General features: G+C 40.8%; 1 protein-coding gene across 2 annotated transcripts in view; it reads left to right on the top strand.

The window, feature by feature from the left end:
* The window catches only part of MYLK (myosin light chain kinase), a 197,044-nt gene extending 177,020 nt beyond the window's left edge, over positions 1–20,024 (top strand). For both annotated transcript variants that reach the window (XM_053947695.1, XM_053947696.1), the window contains 6 exons: positions 5,086–5,209; positions 12,546–12,698; positions 13,684–13,807; positions 14,996–15,125; positions 15,963–16,082; positions 17,886–20,024. In XM_053947695.1, coding sequence (XP_053803670.1) covers positions 5,086–5,209; positions 12,546–12,698; positions 13,684–13,807; positions 14,996–15,125; positions 15,963–16,082; positions 17,886–18,142 — 908 coding nt within the window. In that variant the 3' untranslated portion in view covers positions 18,143–20,024. The remainder of the gene's footprint in view (positions 1–5,085; positions 5,210–12,545; positions 12,699–13,683; positions 13,808–14,995; positions 15,126–15,962; positions 16,083–17,885) is intronic.
* Positions 20,025–20,921: the final 897 nt, after the last annotated feature.

The raw sequence follows: 20,921 nt of genomic DNA, 5'->3' as shown, positions 1-20,921 counted from the left end.
ATTTGGTACCATAAAGCACTAGCTCTCTAACTAAATACTTCATGAATACTGCAAATCCTTGAAACTTTTTTAACAGCAGAAATTAAGGCTATGCTCTAGAAGCCTTTCAGATAATTACAGTAATTTTACATTTTTGTGTCACTTTTATCATTTCTTATCTTAAACAGCAGGATATTGTCATACATGTTAAACATAAGAGGAATTCTATAAAGAGCTGTGTAATAGCACTACTTTAAAATAATGCAACAAGGGGAAATTCCATTTGACAAGCCCTTCCTCTTCCTACACTGCTTTTTGGCTGCTTTCTATCATTCATTTTGGTCTAAGCTTCCAACATGATCTGCAGCTTGAAAGCCAAAGACCTTCAAAGGTTTCTGTCTTCATATTGTTCAGCTCTAAAAAGCAGCCCTTCAGTTGTATTTTCAGTGTTAAACAATACTAACATCCCACACTGATCTTTTTTTACCTTATATTTTCTTAAAGGAAATAAAAATCATTCTTGGAATTAGAAGCAAGAAAAATACTTTATGAACCTGTTACACTGGGAGAGCGGAGATTTGTGGCTCTCCTGATATTAATTCATTGGGGCAATTTATATGAATTCCTACTCTCTATATAACGGTGTCCACAGCTGGATTCTTACTTGAAATCTTTTGCCTTCCCTCTTTGAAAAAGTATTAATTTAAAAAAATTTAATATTTATTTAAAAGTAAATAATTATTTTTGAGAAAGTACAGGTGAAATACTACCCCCTACCTTTTGCTATCTGCCTAAATGCAGCTCATCCTACTTCTTTTGACACTTTAAATATCAGAGTACTGCATTATCAAGAATATAATTTAATAAAACAAACCAGGCATGGTCTGTTGGATGAATAAGGGAAAAGAAGTCTGCTTTGAAGAATTTTAGATGATGTTCTGCTCCAAAAATGTATTAAATGAATCTTGGTCACGTGGACACTAAGATGTTTATTTTATTTATTAAAAAAAGAGATCACTGCCATTTCTGTTCCTTCACCAATATAGAGCCAATAGTGTTCTGGGAACATGAATTGATTTAGTTCTTGTTCAGGAAACAGATGAACTGTTAACTAAGTTTCAGTGCTGGTATTTTTGTGTGAGAGGTGTGGGAAAGATTTCAGCCCATGATGTTCCAGCTGTCAGCCTGAAAACTGTACATTTACTGCTGCACTGAGTGGAATTCATCAATAAGAGATATAAAGTAAACACGGAATGGCCTTTTTACAGAAACTTCTTCAGCTACCTTTTTAACTTCAGACCACAGTTAAACCCACGTTTGGCAAACAGAAAATCCTATTTTCAGCAGCTTGTTCACATCCACCAGCTTTCCCACTTTTCTGTTAGTCTTGTGGCATCACAGTGCATGGCAAGGCTGACAGCAGCTTGTGAGCTGCTCCACTCATGCCATAGGTAGGAAATCTCTAAACTCCAGATAACTTCTTTCAGTGTAGAAGGATGAGAGCTGTGGGCACTAATGCTGATTCTGATTTTACATTCATCTGGCTTACTATGCTGCTAATTCTTGCCAGGTTCCATTGTAGGTATTTGCTATTCAGCAGCCTGCCATTCTGGGTAACTCCATCGTGGGTGGCACTCCCTAGGAAGAGAAAGGTCCCTTCCATTCCAAGCATAAGCACTGTTCTAATTGCAAAAAACAATTGTAACATTTCAGTTGAGATGATTTCCAAGACTAGAAAGCAACTTTTACTGTTTCATTTACTTACAAAAATAGCTAAAAACACTTCACTAATGCCAGTTGTCTATGTGGTGCACTGAGGGCACATTCCTCCTCCTTGTGTTCCTTCAAGCTTTGTGACTTTGAAATTGGCTGTCAAATTCACTTTGACATTGACAGATGTGGGATTGGAGCCCTCATCCTACAGAGCTGACCCTGACGGAGCAGAAACTGCTCAGCCAAGGGATTGCTGAAGGGAGCAGTGGCTGATTCTGCACTTCAGCTTCTGAGATTTAACTTTTTGTAACTAATACAAACTAGTGCCTCTAAATATTCAGTTTTTTGATCAGCTTTAAAGATATTAGGATCAGCTCCTTCTTCAGTCATCTTCTGCAGCTAATTAATTCCCTTACACTGTCAGGAAATACCAAAGCTGCAGTGGGATATTTTCCTGACCTTTTTTGGTGTGCTGAGGAACACATGTAGAAAATTGTTTAAGATAAACTTCTTGAGGAGAAAGAGAATGGTTTCTGAGAACTGTAAAGATATATTTTTTAATCAGTTGATTATATACAGTGTCAGCAACAGTTTCCAGCTAGTTTGTCAGCTTTCTGTCTGAACTAAGGGATATCCAAACACAGATCTTACTTGTGTACTAAGCTTGTAAACAACTGGGTAAAGACTTTGACATATTACTGCACAGAAAGGGTCTTTCTCTTTTCCTTTCTTTTTTCTTTTATACACAGAAAATGCTGTGTCCGTTGTTTCACACTGTATGCTTGCACTCAAATACCATGTTTTCAAAAAAAAACCCCACATTTCTCTGACCTGTGGGCAGCACAATTTATACACCAGCCTTTTGCATACACAGATGCTCATGATAGTTTACACTGTGCACAGAAAAGCCTCCAAACTTGGATGTGAAAATCTGGGCCTGAGATTTGGATGATCACGATGAAGCTTTTACAAAACAGGTTCATTGTGATAAATTTCAGGATTTTCTTTAAAGGATAGTTTGAAAAAAAATGTAAGTGTTGACTTTAAAATGAAGGCAGATGGGAAAATGGGATCTTAGGCTTCCTCTTGGCACTTCAAAAAGGAAGGTGATCTCTCACCTCTCATTGCCACTGTGGCGAACACATTGCCCTTCTTTTAGGCTAAGTTATTTTAGATGCCACGTTAGAAAAAATGTCATACATTTTGGAGTAAGAAAACTCTGGTTACGTGACTGTAGGGATATTATGGAATACTTTTTGAATGTGCTTTTTAAAGGACAGAGAGCAAGAGGGTCTTGATGTTGGTGAATTTGAATGGGAGGATCTGAGTAATTTCTTGCAGCTGCTGCCAGGCATCCTTCTCTCTGTTTCTGTCTCTAAAAATGGTGGGAGCAGGGAAAGCATGTGAAAATTAGGTTTCTGCAATTAATTTACTATAACCATACCTGAACAGAACAAAAAAGGGTGTCACAGCATTTAAAATGGGAAACTTGCACAACTGCAAGTGAGTTGTGGTGGTTGTGCTCAAAAGTTGCCTCAGGCATGGTGTTCAATCATTAGGCAGGTTATTAACCCCATAGATATTTCAGATTTCATTTGGTAAGTTGGGGATTTGGGTACCTCAAAAGAGCACTAGCTCAGGTGTTTTATTGCATTTCATGAAACGCCTTAAGAGCTTTCAATGGAGCTAAATTTGGGAGTGGAGTCTGTACTGGGATCAGTATTTATGTTGCAAAACTTGGTAAATTAAGTTCTGGTAAATAAAAATATTCTATTCAGATTCAGTGTTGTGGACAGGTTGCTTCTTTTGCAGACTCCTCAAAACTTTGATTTGCTGTTGTTTGAGGATTTTTTAGCTTTTCTCTTGATTGCAGAGCTGCAAGTCCCTGTATTCCTGGTAACCTTAACAGGAGCAGGACTGGAATGTGTTACATCTGTTTGCCTTCCCATCCATATCTGTTTTGTTTAGATGGTAATCTCTTTGGGAGAGCAGTGGCTCCTCACCAGGACATTCTACTGTGCCTAATCTGGCTGTTGCTCTTGCGAAAAAGATAGACCTAATGCAATGAATCTCTCTTAAGGCATAGACTGATGGTTCAGGCAGATGTGCAGACTGGACATGAGTTTCTCAATCTAAATCCAAGCCTGTTTCAAGTCAGACACAATTTATATTCTGACATTTTTATGTTTTTACAATACAATTCTATTATTGGGATGTGGGTTTTTTTTTCCCCCTGGTACCTAAAGTATTGCTTAGTTTTCTTTCTTCCTGACCTTGCTTTTTCTTTTCTTCTTCCCATCAAATTTAGAACAAGCACTGATAAAAATGAGCCCACTGAGATTTGCCTAAGAATTTCTAGCTTAATGACTCTGTGTTTCACACTATGCTAGAGGGTAGACATATCACTCACTTGCACACTGGCAGCATAATCTGGCAGCACTTGGTTATGAATAGGTTTTTTCTCTTACCTCCATCACTATATTTTCCAGCAGGGCAATACTGGTGGGTCAACACAAGAAGAATGTCAAGGTAGTTCACATGTCTCATGACTTCATTTTTTCAGTTCATATTGGAAGCCGTGGCTTCACTGTAGATCATTTTAAAAGCATCCACAGAGTGTTTAAGCAGAGCGAATCCAGAATACCTGTGCTACAGGCCAGCTGAATAGGAGTTTGGAGCAGCTGGCGACTGACAGCTGGTGATTTGTGCTTCCCCTTGACCACAGGTGTGCTTGTAGGCAGCCTGGTTTTGAGAGCATGCCCAAGTCCAGTTTTACCTATGAGGTAATGATCTGACTGGTGTACATCATCTGCTCCTTCTCTTTCACTGCTGGCCTCACGTCAAATTTAAGAGGCATTCAACCCACTATTGATTTTCTTTCCTGTTTACAGTAGAATAAAATGTGTTGGGTTGAAATAATTATTTACTGTTGCTATAATTTTAGCACTACTGGTTCTTTTTACCACAACATGCAGAGCCCCAAGCTTTGATAAATGTTCAATAATTTGTGAAAACTGTAGCTTCTTTCTGACACTGGAGTCCTGCAGTTCTCTTGTGCAACTGCTAAAGGGATGGAGGCTCAAATACATTTTACTTCAGGACATACAAATCTGAATTAAGTACTGATGGCTCTCCTTTTTTCATAGATTTGGTCTTGTGGAAGCTCCTTGCAATAGGAACCTTCTTATGTGCCTTATACAGTGCTGTGTGCTTGAGGGTGCTTAATAAATAATTCTTTATTGCTAGACATGTATCAGCTAAGGAGACAGCAATTCAGGCATTGTTTATTTCTTCTGATACAGATCTTTAACAAAATCACAAATATTAGGGCAGTAACTGGTTTTTTAAAATCTTCATGCAGCAGTTAATGGTTTTCTCTTTCATTCTTCACAGAAAATGCAGGCTCTCTGAAAGTTCTCTTTGGGACACCTGAGTTTGTGGCTCCAGAAGTTATAAACTATGAACCTATTGGATATGAAACAGATATGTGGAGTATAGGAGTTATCTGCTACATTTTGTGAGTACTTTTCTATTCTTAAATTCAGAAATCCTGACAGCTGCTGAACATACAAAATTTTCATCAACTTCTGACATTTTCAGGCCTTTTTTGTTGTAATTAGCAACTCCAGCATGTTTAATAAAACTTAGCTGTTCTCTGAAGGGTGCAATTGGTAAACTGCAGAACTGGCAGTTCCAGAAATTCAGCTATTTGGTTTTGTACCTCTTACATCATAAACCAGCAACGCTTCATCTCATTTAAAAAGACAATGTGACTGTTTTATTATTAACTTCAAACTATTTTTCCTTTCCTGATGTTAAAGAGAAATATTTGAGCATGCACTAATAACCATTCATTTCCATTATTTTATTCCATGAGAGAAAACTTTTGTGAAACTTTGGGGTCCCATGGGACACAATGAAGTATCCCAGCATTACCATATCTGTTCACAGTGCATTTTAATTTATTACCAAGCACAAGCCACTGTGTAAATACATTTTATAAGCAGCATGGATTAAGCCCGTGGAAACACTTTAAAAGATGGTTGGCTGCAGATCTTGGTTACATATTTGAGTATTAGATTTGATTTTTATATACTATTTGATACAGCATGCTTATAAACATCAGCGAATCTAGAGAAATGTATATGGAAATAGTATCTCCATGCCTAGACCAGCAAGTGGTTTTCTTCCAGCAGTGATTTTACACATTCAATGCCATATCAACAAGTGAAAAGAGAAGCTTAGTTTGGAGCATGGCTCCTTCTCCCTTGTTCCAGCTTCAGTAGTAAGTCAGTGGCAGACCTGCTTTGCATTGGTTCTTTTAAAGATTCCTCTCAATGCCTTTCTTCCTTTATTAAAGAGCAGCTCCCGCTCCTTGACCTGGCAATGCACAGTTGTTTGCCTCGCTTTTACTCAGTTTTTCTCTGCTCCTGCTTTTCTAATGAGCCTGCACTTGTTCATGCTCTTCTCATTCCTAAACCAAGCAACACTATTTCCTTACTTGGCCTATGCCAAAGCTACCACATCAACTCCCTCTTATTCCCAGCAAAGCCTCGGAATATTTCTGTTATCTTCAATTTCAGATGTGAAGTGTGCTCCACGCTTCAAGGTCACTTCGCTCTGACAGTTTATTTACAGGACTTCTATTTTCCATTCAGTCCCAAGCACTTCTTTCTAGATCTTGAAAGCTCCTTTGGAAGGTTCCGTAGCTGCAGTCAGGCAGCCCACCCAGGCAGCAGCGCGATGACAAATGCCCGCGGCTCCGGGGCTGGGAGCGGGCGGCGGTGCCGGCCCCGGGCATCCCTCGGTGCTGCAGCGCCGCCTGCAGCCCGCCCGGCCCCGCGGCCACCGCGCCGCACGTCTGGGGAGCTTCTCGTCCTTCGTTGTTATCAACGCCCCCGGCGAGTTTCCGTGTGCTCCCGGCCTGAGCAGCGAAGCACAAGTCGGGGCTGGCACCGAGCGTTCGGGAATGCAGCCAGGGCTGCCGCGCCGGGGCGGCGCTGCTGGGGAGCAGCGGCATCGGCTGAGACAAAGCGAAGAGAACAAGTGGGGAAAAAGGCGACCTGTCTTGCCAAAGACCAGTCTGCTTCTTTCCAGTTCCTCTGTGCCACGCAGGATATTTGGATGCTGCACCCTTCAGCTGATGGGTTTGGGTAGTGTTACACTCATTCAGCTGATCGGATATGCCTTGTGAAATATGTTATGAAATTACTTGTTTGCTAAGGTATATTTAAGATCATTTAACCCATCATGAGGGGAAATCTACATTACCCAAACACAATGAAAAATATTTCTTTTGATGCATTGCTATTGCCACAATTATAATTAGCAGTGATAATCAGTTTTTGCCTTTCTTGCTGTAAGAATAAAGTAATAGAAGTTAAGGAAGACCCATGAGTCATCACTTGGGCTTTACCTCTCCACCCCAGACTGCTCCCAATCTCTTAACTTTCTTACAGCCCAGCTATTTTCACAGACTCACAACTATGAGCCATTATCCAAAATGAACTATCACATCATCATTACAGAATGCAAATGAAAGTCAATAAGAACTGCATCTCTCTTCAGTTACAACTCTGCTTTCCCATTTTGATTGTAAGTTCAGAACTACCAAATCTTGAGCCTGAAGTGCTAGAAAGTGACTGCCATGGAAAGTGTTTCCATGATGTGTGCACAACAATGAATACAAACCGGCTTTAGCAGAGAGCTGCTAAAGTGATCTCTGTGAGTGAAGGGTCTTCCCTGCAGAGGAATAAATGGTTGGGATGCAATCTTTAGTAGAAAACAGGGTGACAGCACTCCTCCAAAACCCTGCAGCAAAACCTCTCCCCAGCCTTTTGCTGTGCAGATGTAAGAACAGATATTGCACTCCCTGCTGGGATACTGCATCTGTCTTCCTTATGGCAAGACTGACTTAATTCCATCCTACAGTTCATGGGTTCCCTTTCCACATTTCTAAACTACATATTAAATCCTTTTTATCTTCCTGGATAACTTATTCAGTCCTGTCTCTTCATCTCTCTCAGTTCTTCCTTAAATTTCCGTTTGTATTCTCCACCTCATGTTTTTTCTCTTCCACTTTTATCTTGTGCTCTGTCCTGTTCTGCATCACAGTACTGTTCTACATACTTAAGTTGATCTATTGCCTTTGAAATAACAGGCCACAAATATTATAACTTGTGTATATCATCTCCATTTATGCCTATTTCAGTGTTTCTTTCTGCATTTACAATAATCTTTATCTAATGAAGGTTAAACCTCCTGAATTCTTTCTACCTGTTTCTGTTCCATTTATTCTTCTGGGCATTGCTGAATTTGCGTGTTTTTTCTATTTCGAGTTCTTTTCTGATTATCAATTTGGATAGTCATTGTTTTACATATTTAGTAATCTGAAACAATTTCGAGTTTTTGTTTCAAACCAATTTTCAGTGTAAGGTTTCAGCACTGCATGGGTGTGCATTGAATGTGGGTTGCCCTTTTCCTTCTGGCACCAAAGAATCCAAGTAATTTCAGAGAGGAATTGTCTGTGGCTGATTCAAACCCCTGCTTGTGTTCCAATGGTTCTCCTTGCTTTATCAGTGCCAGGCTGTGTTTATCTTTTCAGCATAGTTGATCTCTGTCAATTAATTTTTTTAATATACTTTATCTTAGGTTGTGTTTTAATATCACATTTGATCTTGCTGTATACTCTCCTTTCAGCACCTTCCTAACAGCACACATCCTGATTCCTCAAACATTCCCTTTTATCCATTGTGTCGTTCATCTCTGCTGTTCCCCCTCCCTTGTTTGGCAGTTTGGGTTGCTTGAAAGATCTTTCAGCATCGTTCATCTTTTGGGTGTGCTGGCTTGGAACTTGGATAAAGCAAGGCTCCGCTAGCTTACACGATACACTGTGTCATGTTAAAAATGTATACCTCTTTATATTAAAGATGGGAGAGCACTCCTTGTTATTTTCTTAAACTAAGTTAGGAGGACTTTAATGTCAAACTGCACAACTCAAAAGAAAATGTTTTATTTGTTCAGTGGCACTGGCAAACTATGATTCCTCATTAATCCACTGCGCATGTGAAACGAGGAGAAGAACAGCAATAACACCCTTGCTTCAGCAATGAGCTCTTCTTCTACATAGGCTCAGTGGTGTGCTTCTTCCAGAGAGCACCAGTGCGAACTAAATGTCCCATGGATGTGTGTCCCTGACAAAGTATCCTCAGACTATTTATTTGCTGTAGTTCACTTGAAAAAGAATTAATTCTCTACATGATCTCAGGGTGCAGGTGTCATCATCACATGCTTGTTTGACATGCCCTGCACATGTTTATCAGAAGTGCCAGCAGTCCCAGGCAGTTGGAGCTGCAAGCACTGCTTGCAGAGGAACGTTCACAGTCTGACCCTTTGAGACAAGCAGCAAAGCCAACTTCCCTGGATTAGTGGCGGGCTTAATGCAAAGATTTCCAGTTGAAATGCTGTGATGTTTGCTACATAGGCAATGAATTTTGCATCCACATTAGACCCTTTTCATCGTAACATTTCTAAATCTGCACTCAGAGCTTTGTTAGAACAGACCAATAAATGTTAAGGAACTCCTAGAGGATAAAATATATTTCTTCTTTATTTAGAAGTGGAAACTGTGAAAGACTTTCTAAACAAATGGTTCTTAACGTGCCAGGAAGATGCCTGGTAAAGTAACTGGAAAAATGTTTTCAGTAAACAGCCTGCTGCTTGTCTAAGAGTAACTTCGCAGTGTAAGCTCAGAGTTAATTTTCTGGAGCAGTAGCTCATCTTTATCACTTCAGCATTCCAAAAAGAAATTGTTTCCATTATCTGTCAAAAGAGTTGCTGGACCATTATTACTTTAAATGGCTATTAAGAAACGAACAATCGAGACTTCAGTCAGTGAAATCTGTCCTAGAGATAAAAATTGCTGGCTATAATCTACACTAGTTGCTGGTTTTTGTTTTCTGACTATAGACAAGGATCTAGTTGTCCTTAGAAGTATTTCCACAACAAGGCAACTAATTCACAGTGTAAAACTGTAGGAGAGAGAGAAAATTATTTTAGCTTTGTAAATCTGCAACAGCACATTCAGAAATACGAAAATAGGTTCATTGAAATGTTTGAATGGGCACTGTTACACTGGTGTTCAGAAATGACAAAGTGAGTGGAGGCTTAACTGAGATCCACCTGGTTATTTACCAAATGCATGGGATCGAGCAATCCTACCATAGCATTTAAAATTTTATCAGATAATTCTGTTGTACAATTCTAAAATTAAAAAAAAAACCCAAAAACAAAAAACACACACACACAAAAACAAAAGCAACAACCAAATGTTTTTTTTTTTTTCTTCTCTAATCCTCTAATCTTTTAATTTATCCTCACCCTTCAAAAGCTATGTGGGACATGCAGCACAAGTGCTGCCTCTTACAGCACCATGAAGCAGTGGTGTTTCCACATGAAGCAACATCCCTGTACCTAAAGTAGGCTTTTTAGTATGCATATGATCTCTCACTACTGCAGCTTTAACCTCTGGAAAAAGGCCAAGATCTTGTCCAATGTAGTGCAAGAGCTGCACAGCACTATTTGTGGTAATACTGTGCAGAGGTCACCTCTGACATACTTCGATCAAGTATTGAAGGGAAATGGGATTGTTGTTGCTCCGGCTGCCCAAGTGTGGGCACGGAGCTTAAGTGGAAGCTTAACTGGATGAAGAGAAAATGTACATCCCCTCTTTTGACAATGAGCTAAAGGAATACTTCACAGACCTGTCATTGTATGAGCTGCTGCCTTGGCTGAGACTGTTGTTCTTACCACAAGGTAAAAACAAGACAAGCCAGCAGTCAGTATGTGGAACCCAAAATCAGAACTGTGGTCTGCACGAGATTTTTTCACTTGCTAAAACATAATGGAGAACACTGACATTGTCATAACTGAGCAAAAGTTCAGATGTTGGAGAGGAGGTGGGTTTAAGGCCCTGCAGGAATGCTTTGTGATTCCAGGACAGAGATTCCCATGCCTGCTGGATGGACCTGGCCATGAGGGCTGCAGGGTGTGCGGGCAGAGCCTCGCCTCGCGCTGCCCGCAGCTGTGCCAGCTCTGCAGTGCTGTCCTGTCAGGCACAAACCTTCTCTCCTCCAGTAAAGCAAGTGTCAAACACAGGGAACAGTCGTGCAAAAAAGGCTTCATGCGGGCATTTCTGGTACGTTCATCTTTCAGCTTTTGGTAACTTGTCCTGTTATATCTTCATAAATGGGTTTACGCCACCTTACCCATTTACAAAGTCAGGATTCACTGTTGCATTCGACTGCACTACATATAATGGAAAGTGAGACAGCAAATACATTCTGTTCTGATTTATCTTGTTCTGCCTGAGAATAAACAAACCTTTTATCTTCGGCTCATGTATTATTACTAAGAAGTTTCCGAAGTACACACATAAGATTCTAGAGTCTGCTGTACTGCACACAACTTCCAGAAATGGTAAAAGATTTAGTGTCTGCTCTGTGTGAGACTTCAAAGAGTGTGTTTCTGCTTTGCTTATAAAATAAAATGCTTAGGAACAAATCAGATTTTGAATGTAATAAGAGCCTAAAAAGAAGCAAAATAACTTTGAAGGAGATCATTCTAATATTATCAATCTAAAACTCACTTTATTTGACCCCAATCTTTTTTTAACCAGTCTGTTCAGTGATATTCACTGACACCATGATATTCATATAGTATTATTTCCATGTAGTATTTTCAGAACCCTAATAAGTTACAGTTATTTTTCTATATTTAAAAGAAAGGAGTAGTACTGGTTAACCCAATTGTACAGAGAAATCAAATAATGTCTGTAAAAATTCATGAAGAATAGGTTATTATGTAAATTGCATGCCAGGAGGACCTGGAAAAGTGAATAACTTGTAGTTCTAAGGAATAAGCAACCTTTCACCTCTAAGTTTTTACTGAAAGTGTGATATATACAGGTATACAGGCATCAAAAGTATCCAGATGCACAGTGTAATAAAGGATAATGCTCGACTGCAGAAAGAGACTGCAAAAATGACACCATGATGTTCTGTAATTGCCTTTCACTGGCAATTCATCAATTATATTGTATAAAAAGCCTTGGAAGCTCAACTTAGGTTATAGGAGAACATTATTTCCATTTCACGCATCATTGTGACAGATGGAGAACATAAAGACCAAATTACTTCTGCATGCATCTGCATAACTCCACAGCCTGCAGTGATGCAGCATTGCTTTATCTGTCTGTATAATTCAGGGTGGGTTTGTTTACAAAATAGCCTTGTGGATTTCATTATTTCATTATGCATCTTTCTTCTTGGGGTCTCTCTGAAGGAGTAATATGTACAAATGGAATAAAATGTACAACAACCCCCTTGGTTTGACAGTAAAGGCAACAAAATCACCCTGAAACTAGATGATCTCCGTAAGTCCCTTCCAACCCTAACAATTCTGTGATTCTGAGGAAATGTCACGGGGGAAAAAAGGATATTCCACTGAATTTGGTGCGAAAATCCAGTATTAGTTATGCAGAACTAAACAAGTCATTTAACAAACTACTTTGCTCCAATTTAATCTAATTCTAATTCTCCTCAAAAATGTCTTGGGAAAAGAAAAGGAAACTAGAAAAATGTGCCTTTCAGTTTTGCTGGCAAAATTCTAGTTTCCTTCCCATAGGACTCTCTGTAGTTTTGAGGCCTTTTTAATTTAATTTAGTTTTTAAAGCAATCTTTTATTTGTAAAGAACTGCAGAGCATGGGAGATGTCACACACGATTTTAACTTGCTCCTCTGGTAATTTGCAAATTGACATGGTTTGTTCTGTGTCTGTGTCTGTTCCGTCCCCAGGGTCAGCGGACTTTCTCCTTTCATGGGAGACAACGACAACGAAACCCTTGCCAATGTCACCTCAGCAACGTGGGACTTCGATGATGAGGCTTTCGATGAAATCTCTGACGATGCCAAGGACTTTATCAGCAATCTACTGAAGAAAGACATGAAGTAAAGCCTGGACTTGCTTGCTGCACTTTCTGTGTTTGCATTTAGCTGGAGTTGCTATTCGTGTTTCCCCCCGTGGATCTCCCCATGGCCGCAGCACCTCTGGCCATACTTTATAAGGAGCTGCGCGTGCCCGCCCGGCTCTGCGTGTGCAGCTCTTCATTTCACTCCCAGGGTGCAGGGGCTCAATGGAGCTTTTGCTTCAGTCGCCGGCTCTTTGTGCTCTTCCCCCCGCCTCGGGCGAGGTGCACCCGGGGCTTTTGTGTGGCCCCTCTGATCCCCACTCTTGCTGACACACATTCCTGCATGACACATTCTGTCCTGCTCTGAATGGGCTGCAGTTCTGCCTTGTGTCGCTTTTAAGTGCGTTACCTCTGAGTAGGCAGCTTCCCTATAAATGTAGAAATTGGGCAAGGAAAAAAAAAAATCAGTTGGAAACGCTGTTTGCAGAAGTGCCTGAACAAACCAAGGAAAGGAAACATTCTTCTTCCAATGAGCTTGCAAGTGGATGGATGGAGAACAGAGGCTTATTTAAATGAGCACCCTGAGCAAAGTGAAGAATAGGTGTGGCGAGAGATTTGCACATTTCTGTTCTGTTAGATGTTCAGGAGGCTATTAAGTGGTGGGATGGGGAAATCTCTGTAAGTGAAGGAAAGGACATCTGGGATAGGGTTCTGCCAGCATGAAGCAGCTGAATCACTCTGCTGTATGTGTTCCTTGCCTAAAGCATACAGCTTTTCCTGCTTTGTTTTATAATGTTTTATTAACACTTAAAATTGCACAGTTTTCTCTGAGAAAGATCTACAGAAATTGTGAAATTGAGTTTAAGAAGTTAGAATGGCTGGGAAAGCAAAACCATATGATCTTTGTTACTAAATTTAGGAAACAAAAATCAGCTCCCAGCAAAGAGAGCACAAAATAATGTTACAGCAGGTAGGTTCCTCTCTTGTTACTGGCAACACTGACTGGTCTTTTTGTACAAAAACAGGAGTCGCTTAAATTGTACTCAATGTCTTCAGCATCCCTGGCTGCAAAAAGACACCAAAAACATGGAAGCCAAAAAACTTTCCAAAGATAGGATGAAGAAATATATGGCCAGAAGAAAATGGCAGGTAATGAAGAGGATGTGGAATTGGGCTGGATATCCTAATGAGTCTCTTTATTTTTAATGTTTATGATTCTGGGGAACACATCACATCAGGGGGTTTCTGCTGCTGGTGAAAGCTTCGGCATGGCCAGGGTGGGAATGCAAGACAGCAGGTCTGGTTCCTGCAGCTGGGCAGTAGGAGGGTGCACAGCTACACATGGATTACACAGGATGATCCAGTTTCAGGCTACTGAAAGGCATGAGCTCACGTATAGTTTTTTCTACTCTTCTGGGGGTACGCTTCTTTCTCTTCCCTGCCCTCTCCATGCCACTGAGAACTGGAGGATTGTGTAATTCTTAACAAACCTGAACAGTTCATGTAAAACTTACCTGCCTGGCCTCCCTAAAGGTACCTAAATTTGTGACAGTTTCATTCCACTAAGCCAAGAGTTCTGTCTTGTTGGAACTTCCCCAGCTTCCCATTCATTCAGTCAGAGTTTTCTGTAACATATTCAGTCTCCCTATCTTCTTTTTTCCTAATGCTGAAACTGGAGTAGCAGGTCCATCTGTGCCACGCTGATAGCTACAGGAGTTGCTGTGTGAAAACCTGGGTCCTTTTGAGTAGCCTACAAAATACTACTTTGTGTAGGTCTACCTTATATTCCCTCTTACATTCTACTTGTTTCTTGAAAGCTCATGCAATACAAGTGTCTGTACTACAGCCTTCATAGTTTAAGCATATTTTAGTAGCCTGGTGGTTGATCCTGGGTCCTGTCAGAGGTCTGCTCCCATCATGCAGATGGTGCTTTCTCATTCATTGCATATCAGCTCGTTATCCATGTTGGATGAAATTCAGCCCAGCCCAGAAGGCTGTGGAGAAAGGCGTTCCCCACCAGAGTTCAGTTCCAGTTACACAGGACAGGGCTTCTCTGCTGGCCCTCCTCTCGCACAGTGCTTTTTATCCACAGCTAACAGAGACATTCATTTAGGTATGAGTTCATCAGGGGAAGTTTATATCTGCAACTAAATTTGGTAATTCAGTCCAGCCTGCTCTGTCTCTCCTCGAACAACTGAGCTATATATAAGCAGTTTGTCCACCAATTCCAGTGAGGTTTGCAGAGATCCCAGATAATTTGTCTGAAGCACGATTGTTGCAGAAAATCACATGCCTGTTGGATTGGATTGATCAGAAGCCTTTTCTGTTATGTCTTAGAAAACAGGCCATGCTGTCCGAGCAATAGGAAGACTGTCGTCCATGGCAATGATTTCTGGTATGAGTGGGAGGAAGGCCTCTGGGAGCTCACCTACAAGCCCTATAAATGCGGACAAAGCAGAGAATGAAGGTAAGGATTTTTTCTGACCCATATTTTCACCTGTCTCTGAATCAATCCTACTAAAACTTTTAGCAAATTGCTGAAGACTAATCAAGTTGGATATTACTGCGCCCTCTCTCTCTCTGTTTTTATCTTCCAATTTTTTAAAGAAATCTGTCAAAAATTCACTGTTCTTATATTGTTCTGCTTCTCAAAATGTCACAGTATAAGCACAGTAAACTCTTTTCTTTTTAAAGCCAAAGAATTAAGGCAGATTTGTCAGCTGCACTTTCTCTGAGTTTGGGAATGCATGTTTATACAAAGATGACAGTGATGTATTGCCTTCTTATGCAAGCAAGCAAGCAATAAAGTATTAACACTTGCTGTAACCATGGCACACACCCTGCATTAAACATGCTCCTCAGACAGGGCATTTAAGGAAATGTCTGCATTACTCCCATAGGTCCCCAGATGAAATGTGAATTAGTGGTGTGTAACAGAGGTGCAAATGTTTGACACTGCTGAAAATCAAGCCATTTTGACAAATCCACATAGACTGTGGGCCTGATACAAGTGGAACTCATTTATCCCTCGTTTGATTAGAAACAAGTTCAAGGGAAAAATACTGAGGATTTGTAGCATGGTGGCCTTGCACATCCATTTCTTTCTATTTATGGCCTGAATCCTTTTCCAGCTGCAAAAGACTGGCACTAAGCTAAGCAGCCAGTGTCCTCGCTGTCCCATTAGTCTGACAGAATTAAGTGAAATAAAAGGTGCTTTCATTACCATCTGGTAATTAAAAACTAAAATACATCTTTTGAGAACATGCCCTGTAAAATTGTTCACTACCTCTTTGCTCTCCTCCAGATGCTTTCCTTGAAGAAGTGGCTGAAGAAAAGCCCCACGTAAAGCCATATTTTACTAAAAAAATCCTTGACATGGAAGTTGTGGAAGGAAGTGCTGCTAGATTTGACTGCAAAATTGAAGGTACTTTGAATAAGTGTGTCTGTTTCTTTCTTTCCTTCCTCGTCAACTTTCTGCACTGGGTAATTGTTTTACTTTCTCAATTTTTATTTCTGTATTATTGTCGAGTTGGTGCCATTTTGCTTTACCAATATCTGCATGTCACAGCACAAATGTGTTGCAATAACAGAAATTATTTGGAGCTTGTTCTGTACTTGCCATAGAACAGAAGTCTCCAGGAGTCCACGTGTGAATCACTAATTTAGAATAGCAAGTGGGAACTGTCATTTGATTTTTGAGGGAACAGTAAGAGCAAGATGCAAAGTAGAAGCGTAAATTCCAATAGTATACTCTTAGAGAGTGCCAGCCAGACACCAAGAATTAGTAGGAGGTCAGTTGTCTGAAATGACAGACCAGTTTCATGTCACCTCAAGATAACTTTAAGCCATACATTTTATTAAAGGCAAACAAGTCCCTAACTGTATATGCATGAGAAGTAAAGATAATATTCTTGTGCTGGTCACATAAATCACATCTAGAAAATACTGTTCTGTTGTTTGGGGTTTTTTAACTCACGAGTTCAGGAAAGAAACCTCAGACTGGGATATGCAAAATACAAGTTTATGAGAAGACACGTAAGGAGCGTGGGCATGGTCAGCCCATGAGTCTAAAGGCCAAGACCACTGGCACTTCTCCTGCAATGAGATTGAACCTTGTGTATCTCAGCTGTGAATGGAAACTAGAAATTCAGAAAGAAGAACTGTGAAAACAAAATGGGTAGGGTCAGTACCATCCTGCATGTGTACAAGTAAATTTATAACCTTAAAATGAGGAAATTAAAGACTGCCTGATCAACCTTCTGCTTGTTTCTATGCTCCCAATCTTTCCCTGCCTGGATTTCCTATCTCACAGTGGAGATGTGAGGATGGATTATTATTGCTGATGGATGCTCAGCATGGGGGGTACATGCACAAGTACTGCACGGAATAAAACAGATGGATGTAGCATGGCTGATGTTCCAAACTTTGCAGTGTATTGCTGTAATGTTCACTGTGTATTAGGGATTCCTGCACTTTATTTCTGCTCAGTGGGGAGTTATCCTCCCCTCCCAGTCCAGAACTTGGCTGAGACCACAAACCTTCAATTTGTTACAGCAGCCAAGAGTACTGTATAAGGGATTGTTCTGCAGCAGGCATTGTACAGTGCTGCTCTGAGGCTTAGCAGAATCCTTTGCTTCACAAAAAGCTCTGAAACGCCTGTTGAGATGTACAATAAAAATGCTTTGCTTAGACTTCCTCACTTACCCTAACGAATACAGAAAAGGGGAGTGAAATGTACAGGAAAGGCTGACTTTTAAGGAGCAGATTAGGAGGAAGATTCAGAATAACCACAGCAAAGCAACCTGAGAAAGGTATTAAATTGTAAGCCCAAAACAGTTTACCCTTGAAAATCTCGGTGTTGGGAACTGTTGTCTCCGGAGAAGCTGCAATGTAACATGAGCCTCGGATGCACTGTCAGGAGTTCCCCGCTGGCTGATGGCTACAGCACGCAAAAAGCTCTCTGCAGGCACTGCCAAGGGACTGGAAGGAGGAATCCAGCCACTACCGCAGTGCTCACATGCAGTTTTTGCTATTCATAAAAAATAGTTACAGATAAATGTGAAGTAAAAAAGCCCCACATCATCTACTTTTATTTTCCATAGAAGTCAATGAAATATTTGTCAATCAACACATTGGCACATCCATACACAGGAATAAGAGCACAAGGTAATTAGTGCTGAGTTAATGCTTGTTTCTTGCAGTCACTGTTCTCTCTCCCCTCTTGCAGGCTATCCCGACCCTGAGGTGATGTGGTTCAAGGATGATCAGCCTGTCAAGGAGTCCCGTCACTTCCAGATAGATTATGACGAGGAAGGGAACTGTTCTTTGACTATTTCTGAAGTATGTGGGGACGATGATGCCAAATACACCTGCAAAGCTGTCAACAGCCTTGGGGAAGCCACGTGCACCGCAGAGCTCCTTGTGGAAACAATGGCAAAAGAAGGAGAGGGAGAGGGAGAAGAAGATGAAGAGGAGGAAGAATGAAACAAGGCTAAAAAAAAATATTTAAAGACTCTCCTTATAAGGCTCAGAAAACCAAGTTATCAAAAGCACCTTGTGTGAAATGTAGGTCTTTGGGGGGTTGTTATTTCAGCATGATCAGTTGATACCTGTCAGCTTTATGTATGGGCATTACTTCAAACCAGCAGGCTTTTTAAGTTGCTAGCATGATTGAATTGACTTTAAGCAAGCCATCAACTAAGTTGCCCAGACTACTTTTAAAATCAAATGTATGGAAACTAAGTTATATTCTGAACATCTTAAAGAAAAATAGTATATTTACTGAGCTCATGGCTCTTTACCATCACTTTTCTCAGCCAAAACCGCAGCTAAGTTGGCTCCCCGAGATCGACTTTAAAGGAATTGTTGGCCAGACATGCAGTGAATCTCTCCAGTCCTGAGGAACAGGCTGAGCTGTATCTTCTGTAAGGGAAGGTTTGACACAGCCAGCATTGGGATTTGTATGTTGGCATGGTTCATTTCTTGTTTGCTTTAAGCAGAATCTCACAGACCAAACTTCAAACATTTTCACTGCCTCTGACAGTGAGCCTTGTATTAGTGCCCTTGTATTTCTGGCAAGCATTAAACATCCAGGTGGTTTCCTGAGATACTCCTGATCTTGCTTTTAGCCAGCTGATCCCACTTTGTCATCTTTCCCTTATGGAGCCTGTCACTTAAGTGCAGTTACAGCTGCCTACTTAAGAAACAGACTGAAAACAAAGACTGAGAATATTTTCTGTGTTTCTGGTCAGTCTAATAAAGACTTATGATTCATATATATGCTGCTGTGAAAAAACAGGTTATTGCACAATCAGTGATTTCTCTGTCCATGTCTATGAATGGAATCCCAGGTTAGTTAAAATTTTACTTGCATTTATTTGGCAATTGCAAAACAGATTTCAACTGATGATAAGCTGGAAACTCCCACAGATTTTTTGAGTAGCCAAAAAGATAGTAGCCTGGATTACAAACTCCTCTCTTCTTAGCAATTTCCAAAGAATCTTAACCTATATAGGACCTGTTTCTACCTTATGAGCTTGACTGTCTTGTTTTTGTCTTGAACCTGTACCAGTAAGGCTGTTGCGTTTTTTAAAAACGCAGAAAAACAGAACAAAAAAATCCAAACCCCATTTTTTTCTCAGAAATGGTTAACACACTCGGACTTAGTAACTTTGCTTTCCTCTCACAGTATTGGCACTTTTTAATTTTTTTTGTTGTTGTTGTTCAGGGGTAATATCAGAGGCTGCAAGGTGATTATGCATAATCCAAAACCAGTGTGTCTTATATCTATGTATCATTCCAAAAGTGATTCTTTTTCTTTTCCACTTTTTGTGTGTAAAGTGCAACCATTTGCATTTCAAAAGTTACCTCTTTTAAAAAAAGACATTACCTTAAATCCTCACCATTAAGTAGTCAATGTACTTTAATACAGGTGTGTACATTATTAACAACCTTAGGTTGTTTGATATTACCTAGTTGTGTATGTGTTTCATATGATTTGCTCTTCTACATTCAAAGCTCAGCTAATGTGGGTGACACAACGGTTTGTAACTGCTTTACTCTTTGTTGCTAAGTTCAGATTGCCAGCATGTCTTTTCTTTTTGATTGATAAAAACCTCTTGTTATACTAAACACAGTATTGCCACAATTCCTTATACAGAAAGGTTTTGAATCTGATTTAGAGCATACAGAGCTTTCCTCACTTTTTTTTTTTTTTAATGTTTTAGGCAACAACGGGGTGTATTTTGTACCTTAATAAAAATATGCTAATGTTCTCCCTGTTTGTTAAACCATCAGAATTGCAAAGATGAGACCGCTACGGCTGTAGTTACTCACGGTTCCTAAATAAATACTACCACAAAGCACACTCCTCGTATGCTCTATTGCAGCGTCACCGCGTTCACCTTGGCCAAGCCTCTCCTCCTGCCCCTGAGAGCTGCTGGCCACATAAACCCCTGAGGTGGCAACAGTGGAGCCTCCCTGATGTCTGTGGTGCTGCTGCCCTTCTCCTGCCTGGCTGGTGCTGTGCAGAGGCTGCTCTGCCCCAGCACCACCAGCTACAGCCTGGGGCTGGCACTCGTGGCCTCGTGCTCTGCCACGTCTCCAGCGTCACCACAGGCCTCAGGGGGAACGTGCATGGGGCACCAGGGCGGCTCTGGGTTTGTTTCACCATTGGGAATTCCCATATGGCGGGGAAACATAGAGTTCTGAAAGACTGTGGGAGGAGGAGAGAAAAAAATCAGGGAAATCTCAATGGAGATATGGACTTACACCAATGTTTCTAGAAACTGTAAAGACAGAGATAAGGACAAATCTGCTTGCGCTGCCTTTATTCAGACTTCTGCTAACATGCAGCCCCCATCACCACAGGCCATGCAGGACCACACAGACTCTCCTTAAAGCAAACATTGTGCAAACACCCTGCTTGTAGCAACGTGCTTCTTGAGCAAATCCTCAGCCCTTTGAACAGCCATCTTTGCAAGGTGTGCCCCACTGTCTTGTGAATGTACCTGGCTGTGTTCAGTGACTGCTGGTTTCTTGCTGCAGGTGGGCACATGCCTGAAGCAGGAAAAGGTCTGGCTCTGCTGGGCTGCTCTGCGGGCACAGCAAGGACTGTATCAAAGCCCACTGACTCAGAATTGCTGCTCTTGCACAGATCTTCCCTTCCCTCTCCTCCTTCCCTTTTGTGTTCCCCAGGCTACAAACTGCCTATTTTTCTTTTGCCCCAAGGATACTCCAAGGAGTTTACCATCTCCCTCTAGCT

Source organism: Vidua chalybeata, chromosome 7 (genome assembly GCF_026979565.1).
Source record: "Vidua chalybeata isolate OUT-0048 chromosome 7, bVidCha1 merged haplotype, whole genome shotgun sequence".
Lineage (NCBI taxonomy): Eukaryota > Metazoa > Chordata > Aves > Passeriformes > Viduidae > Vidua > Vidua chalybeata.
This window is presented reverse-complemented; position numbering and strand designations above follow the sequence as displayed.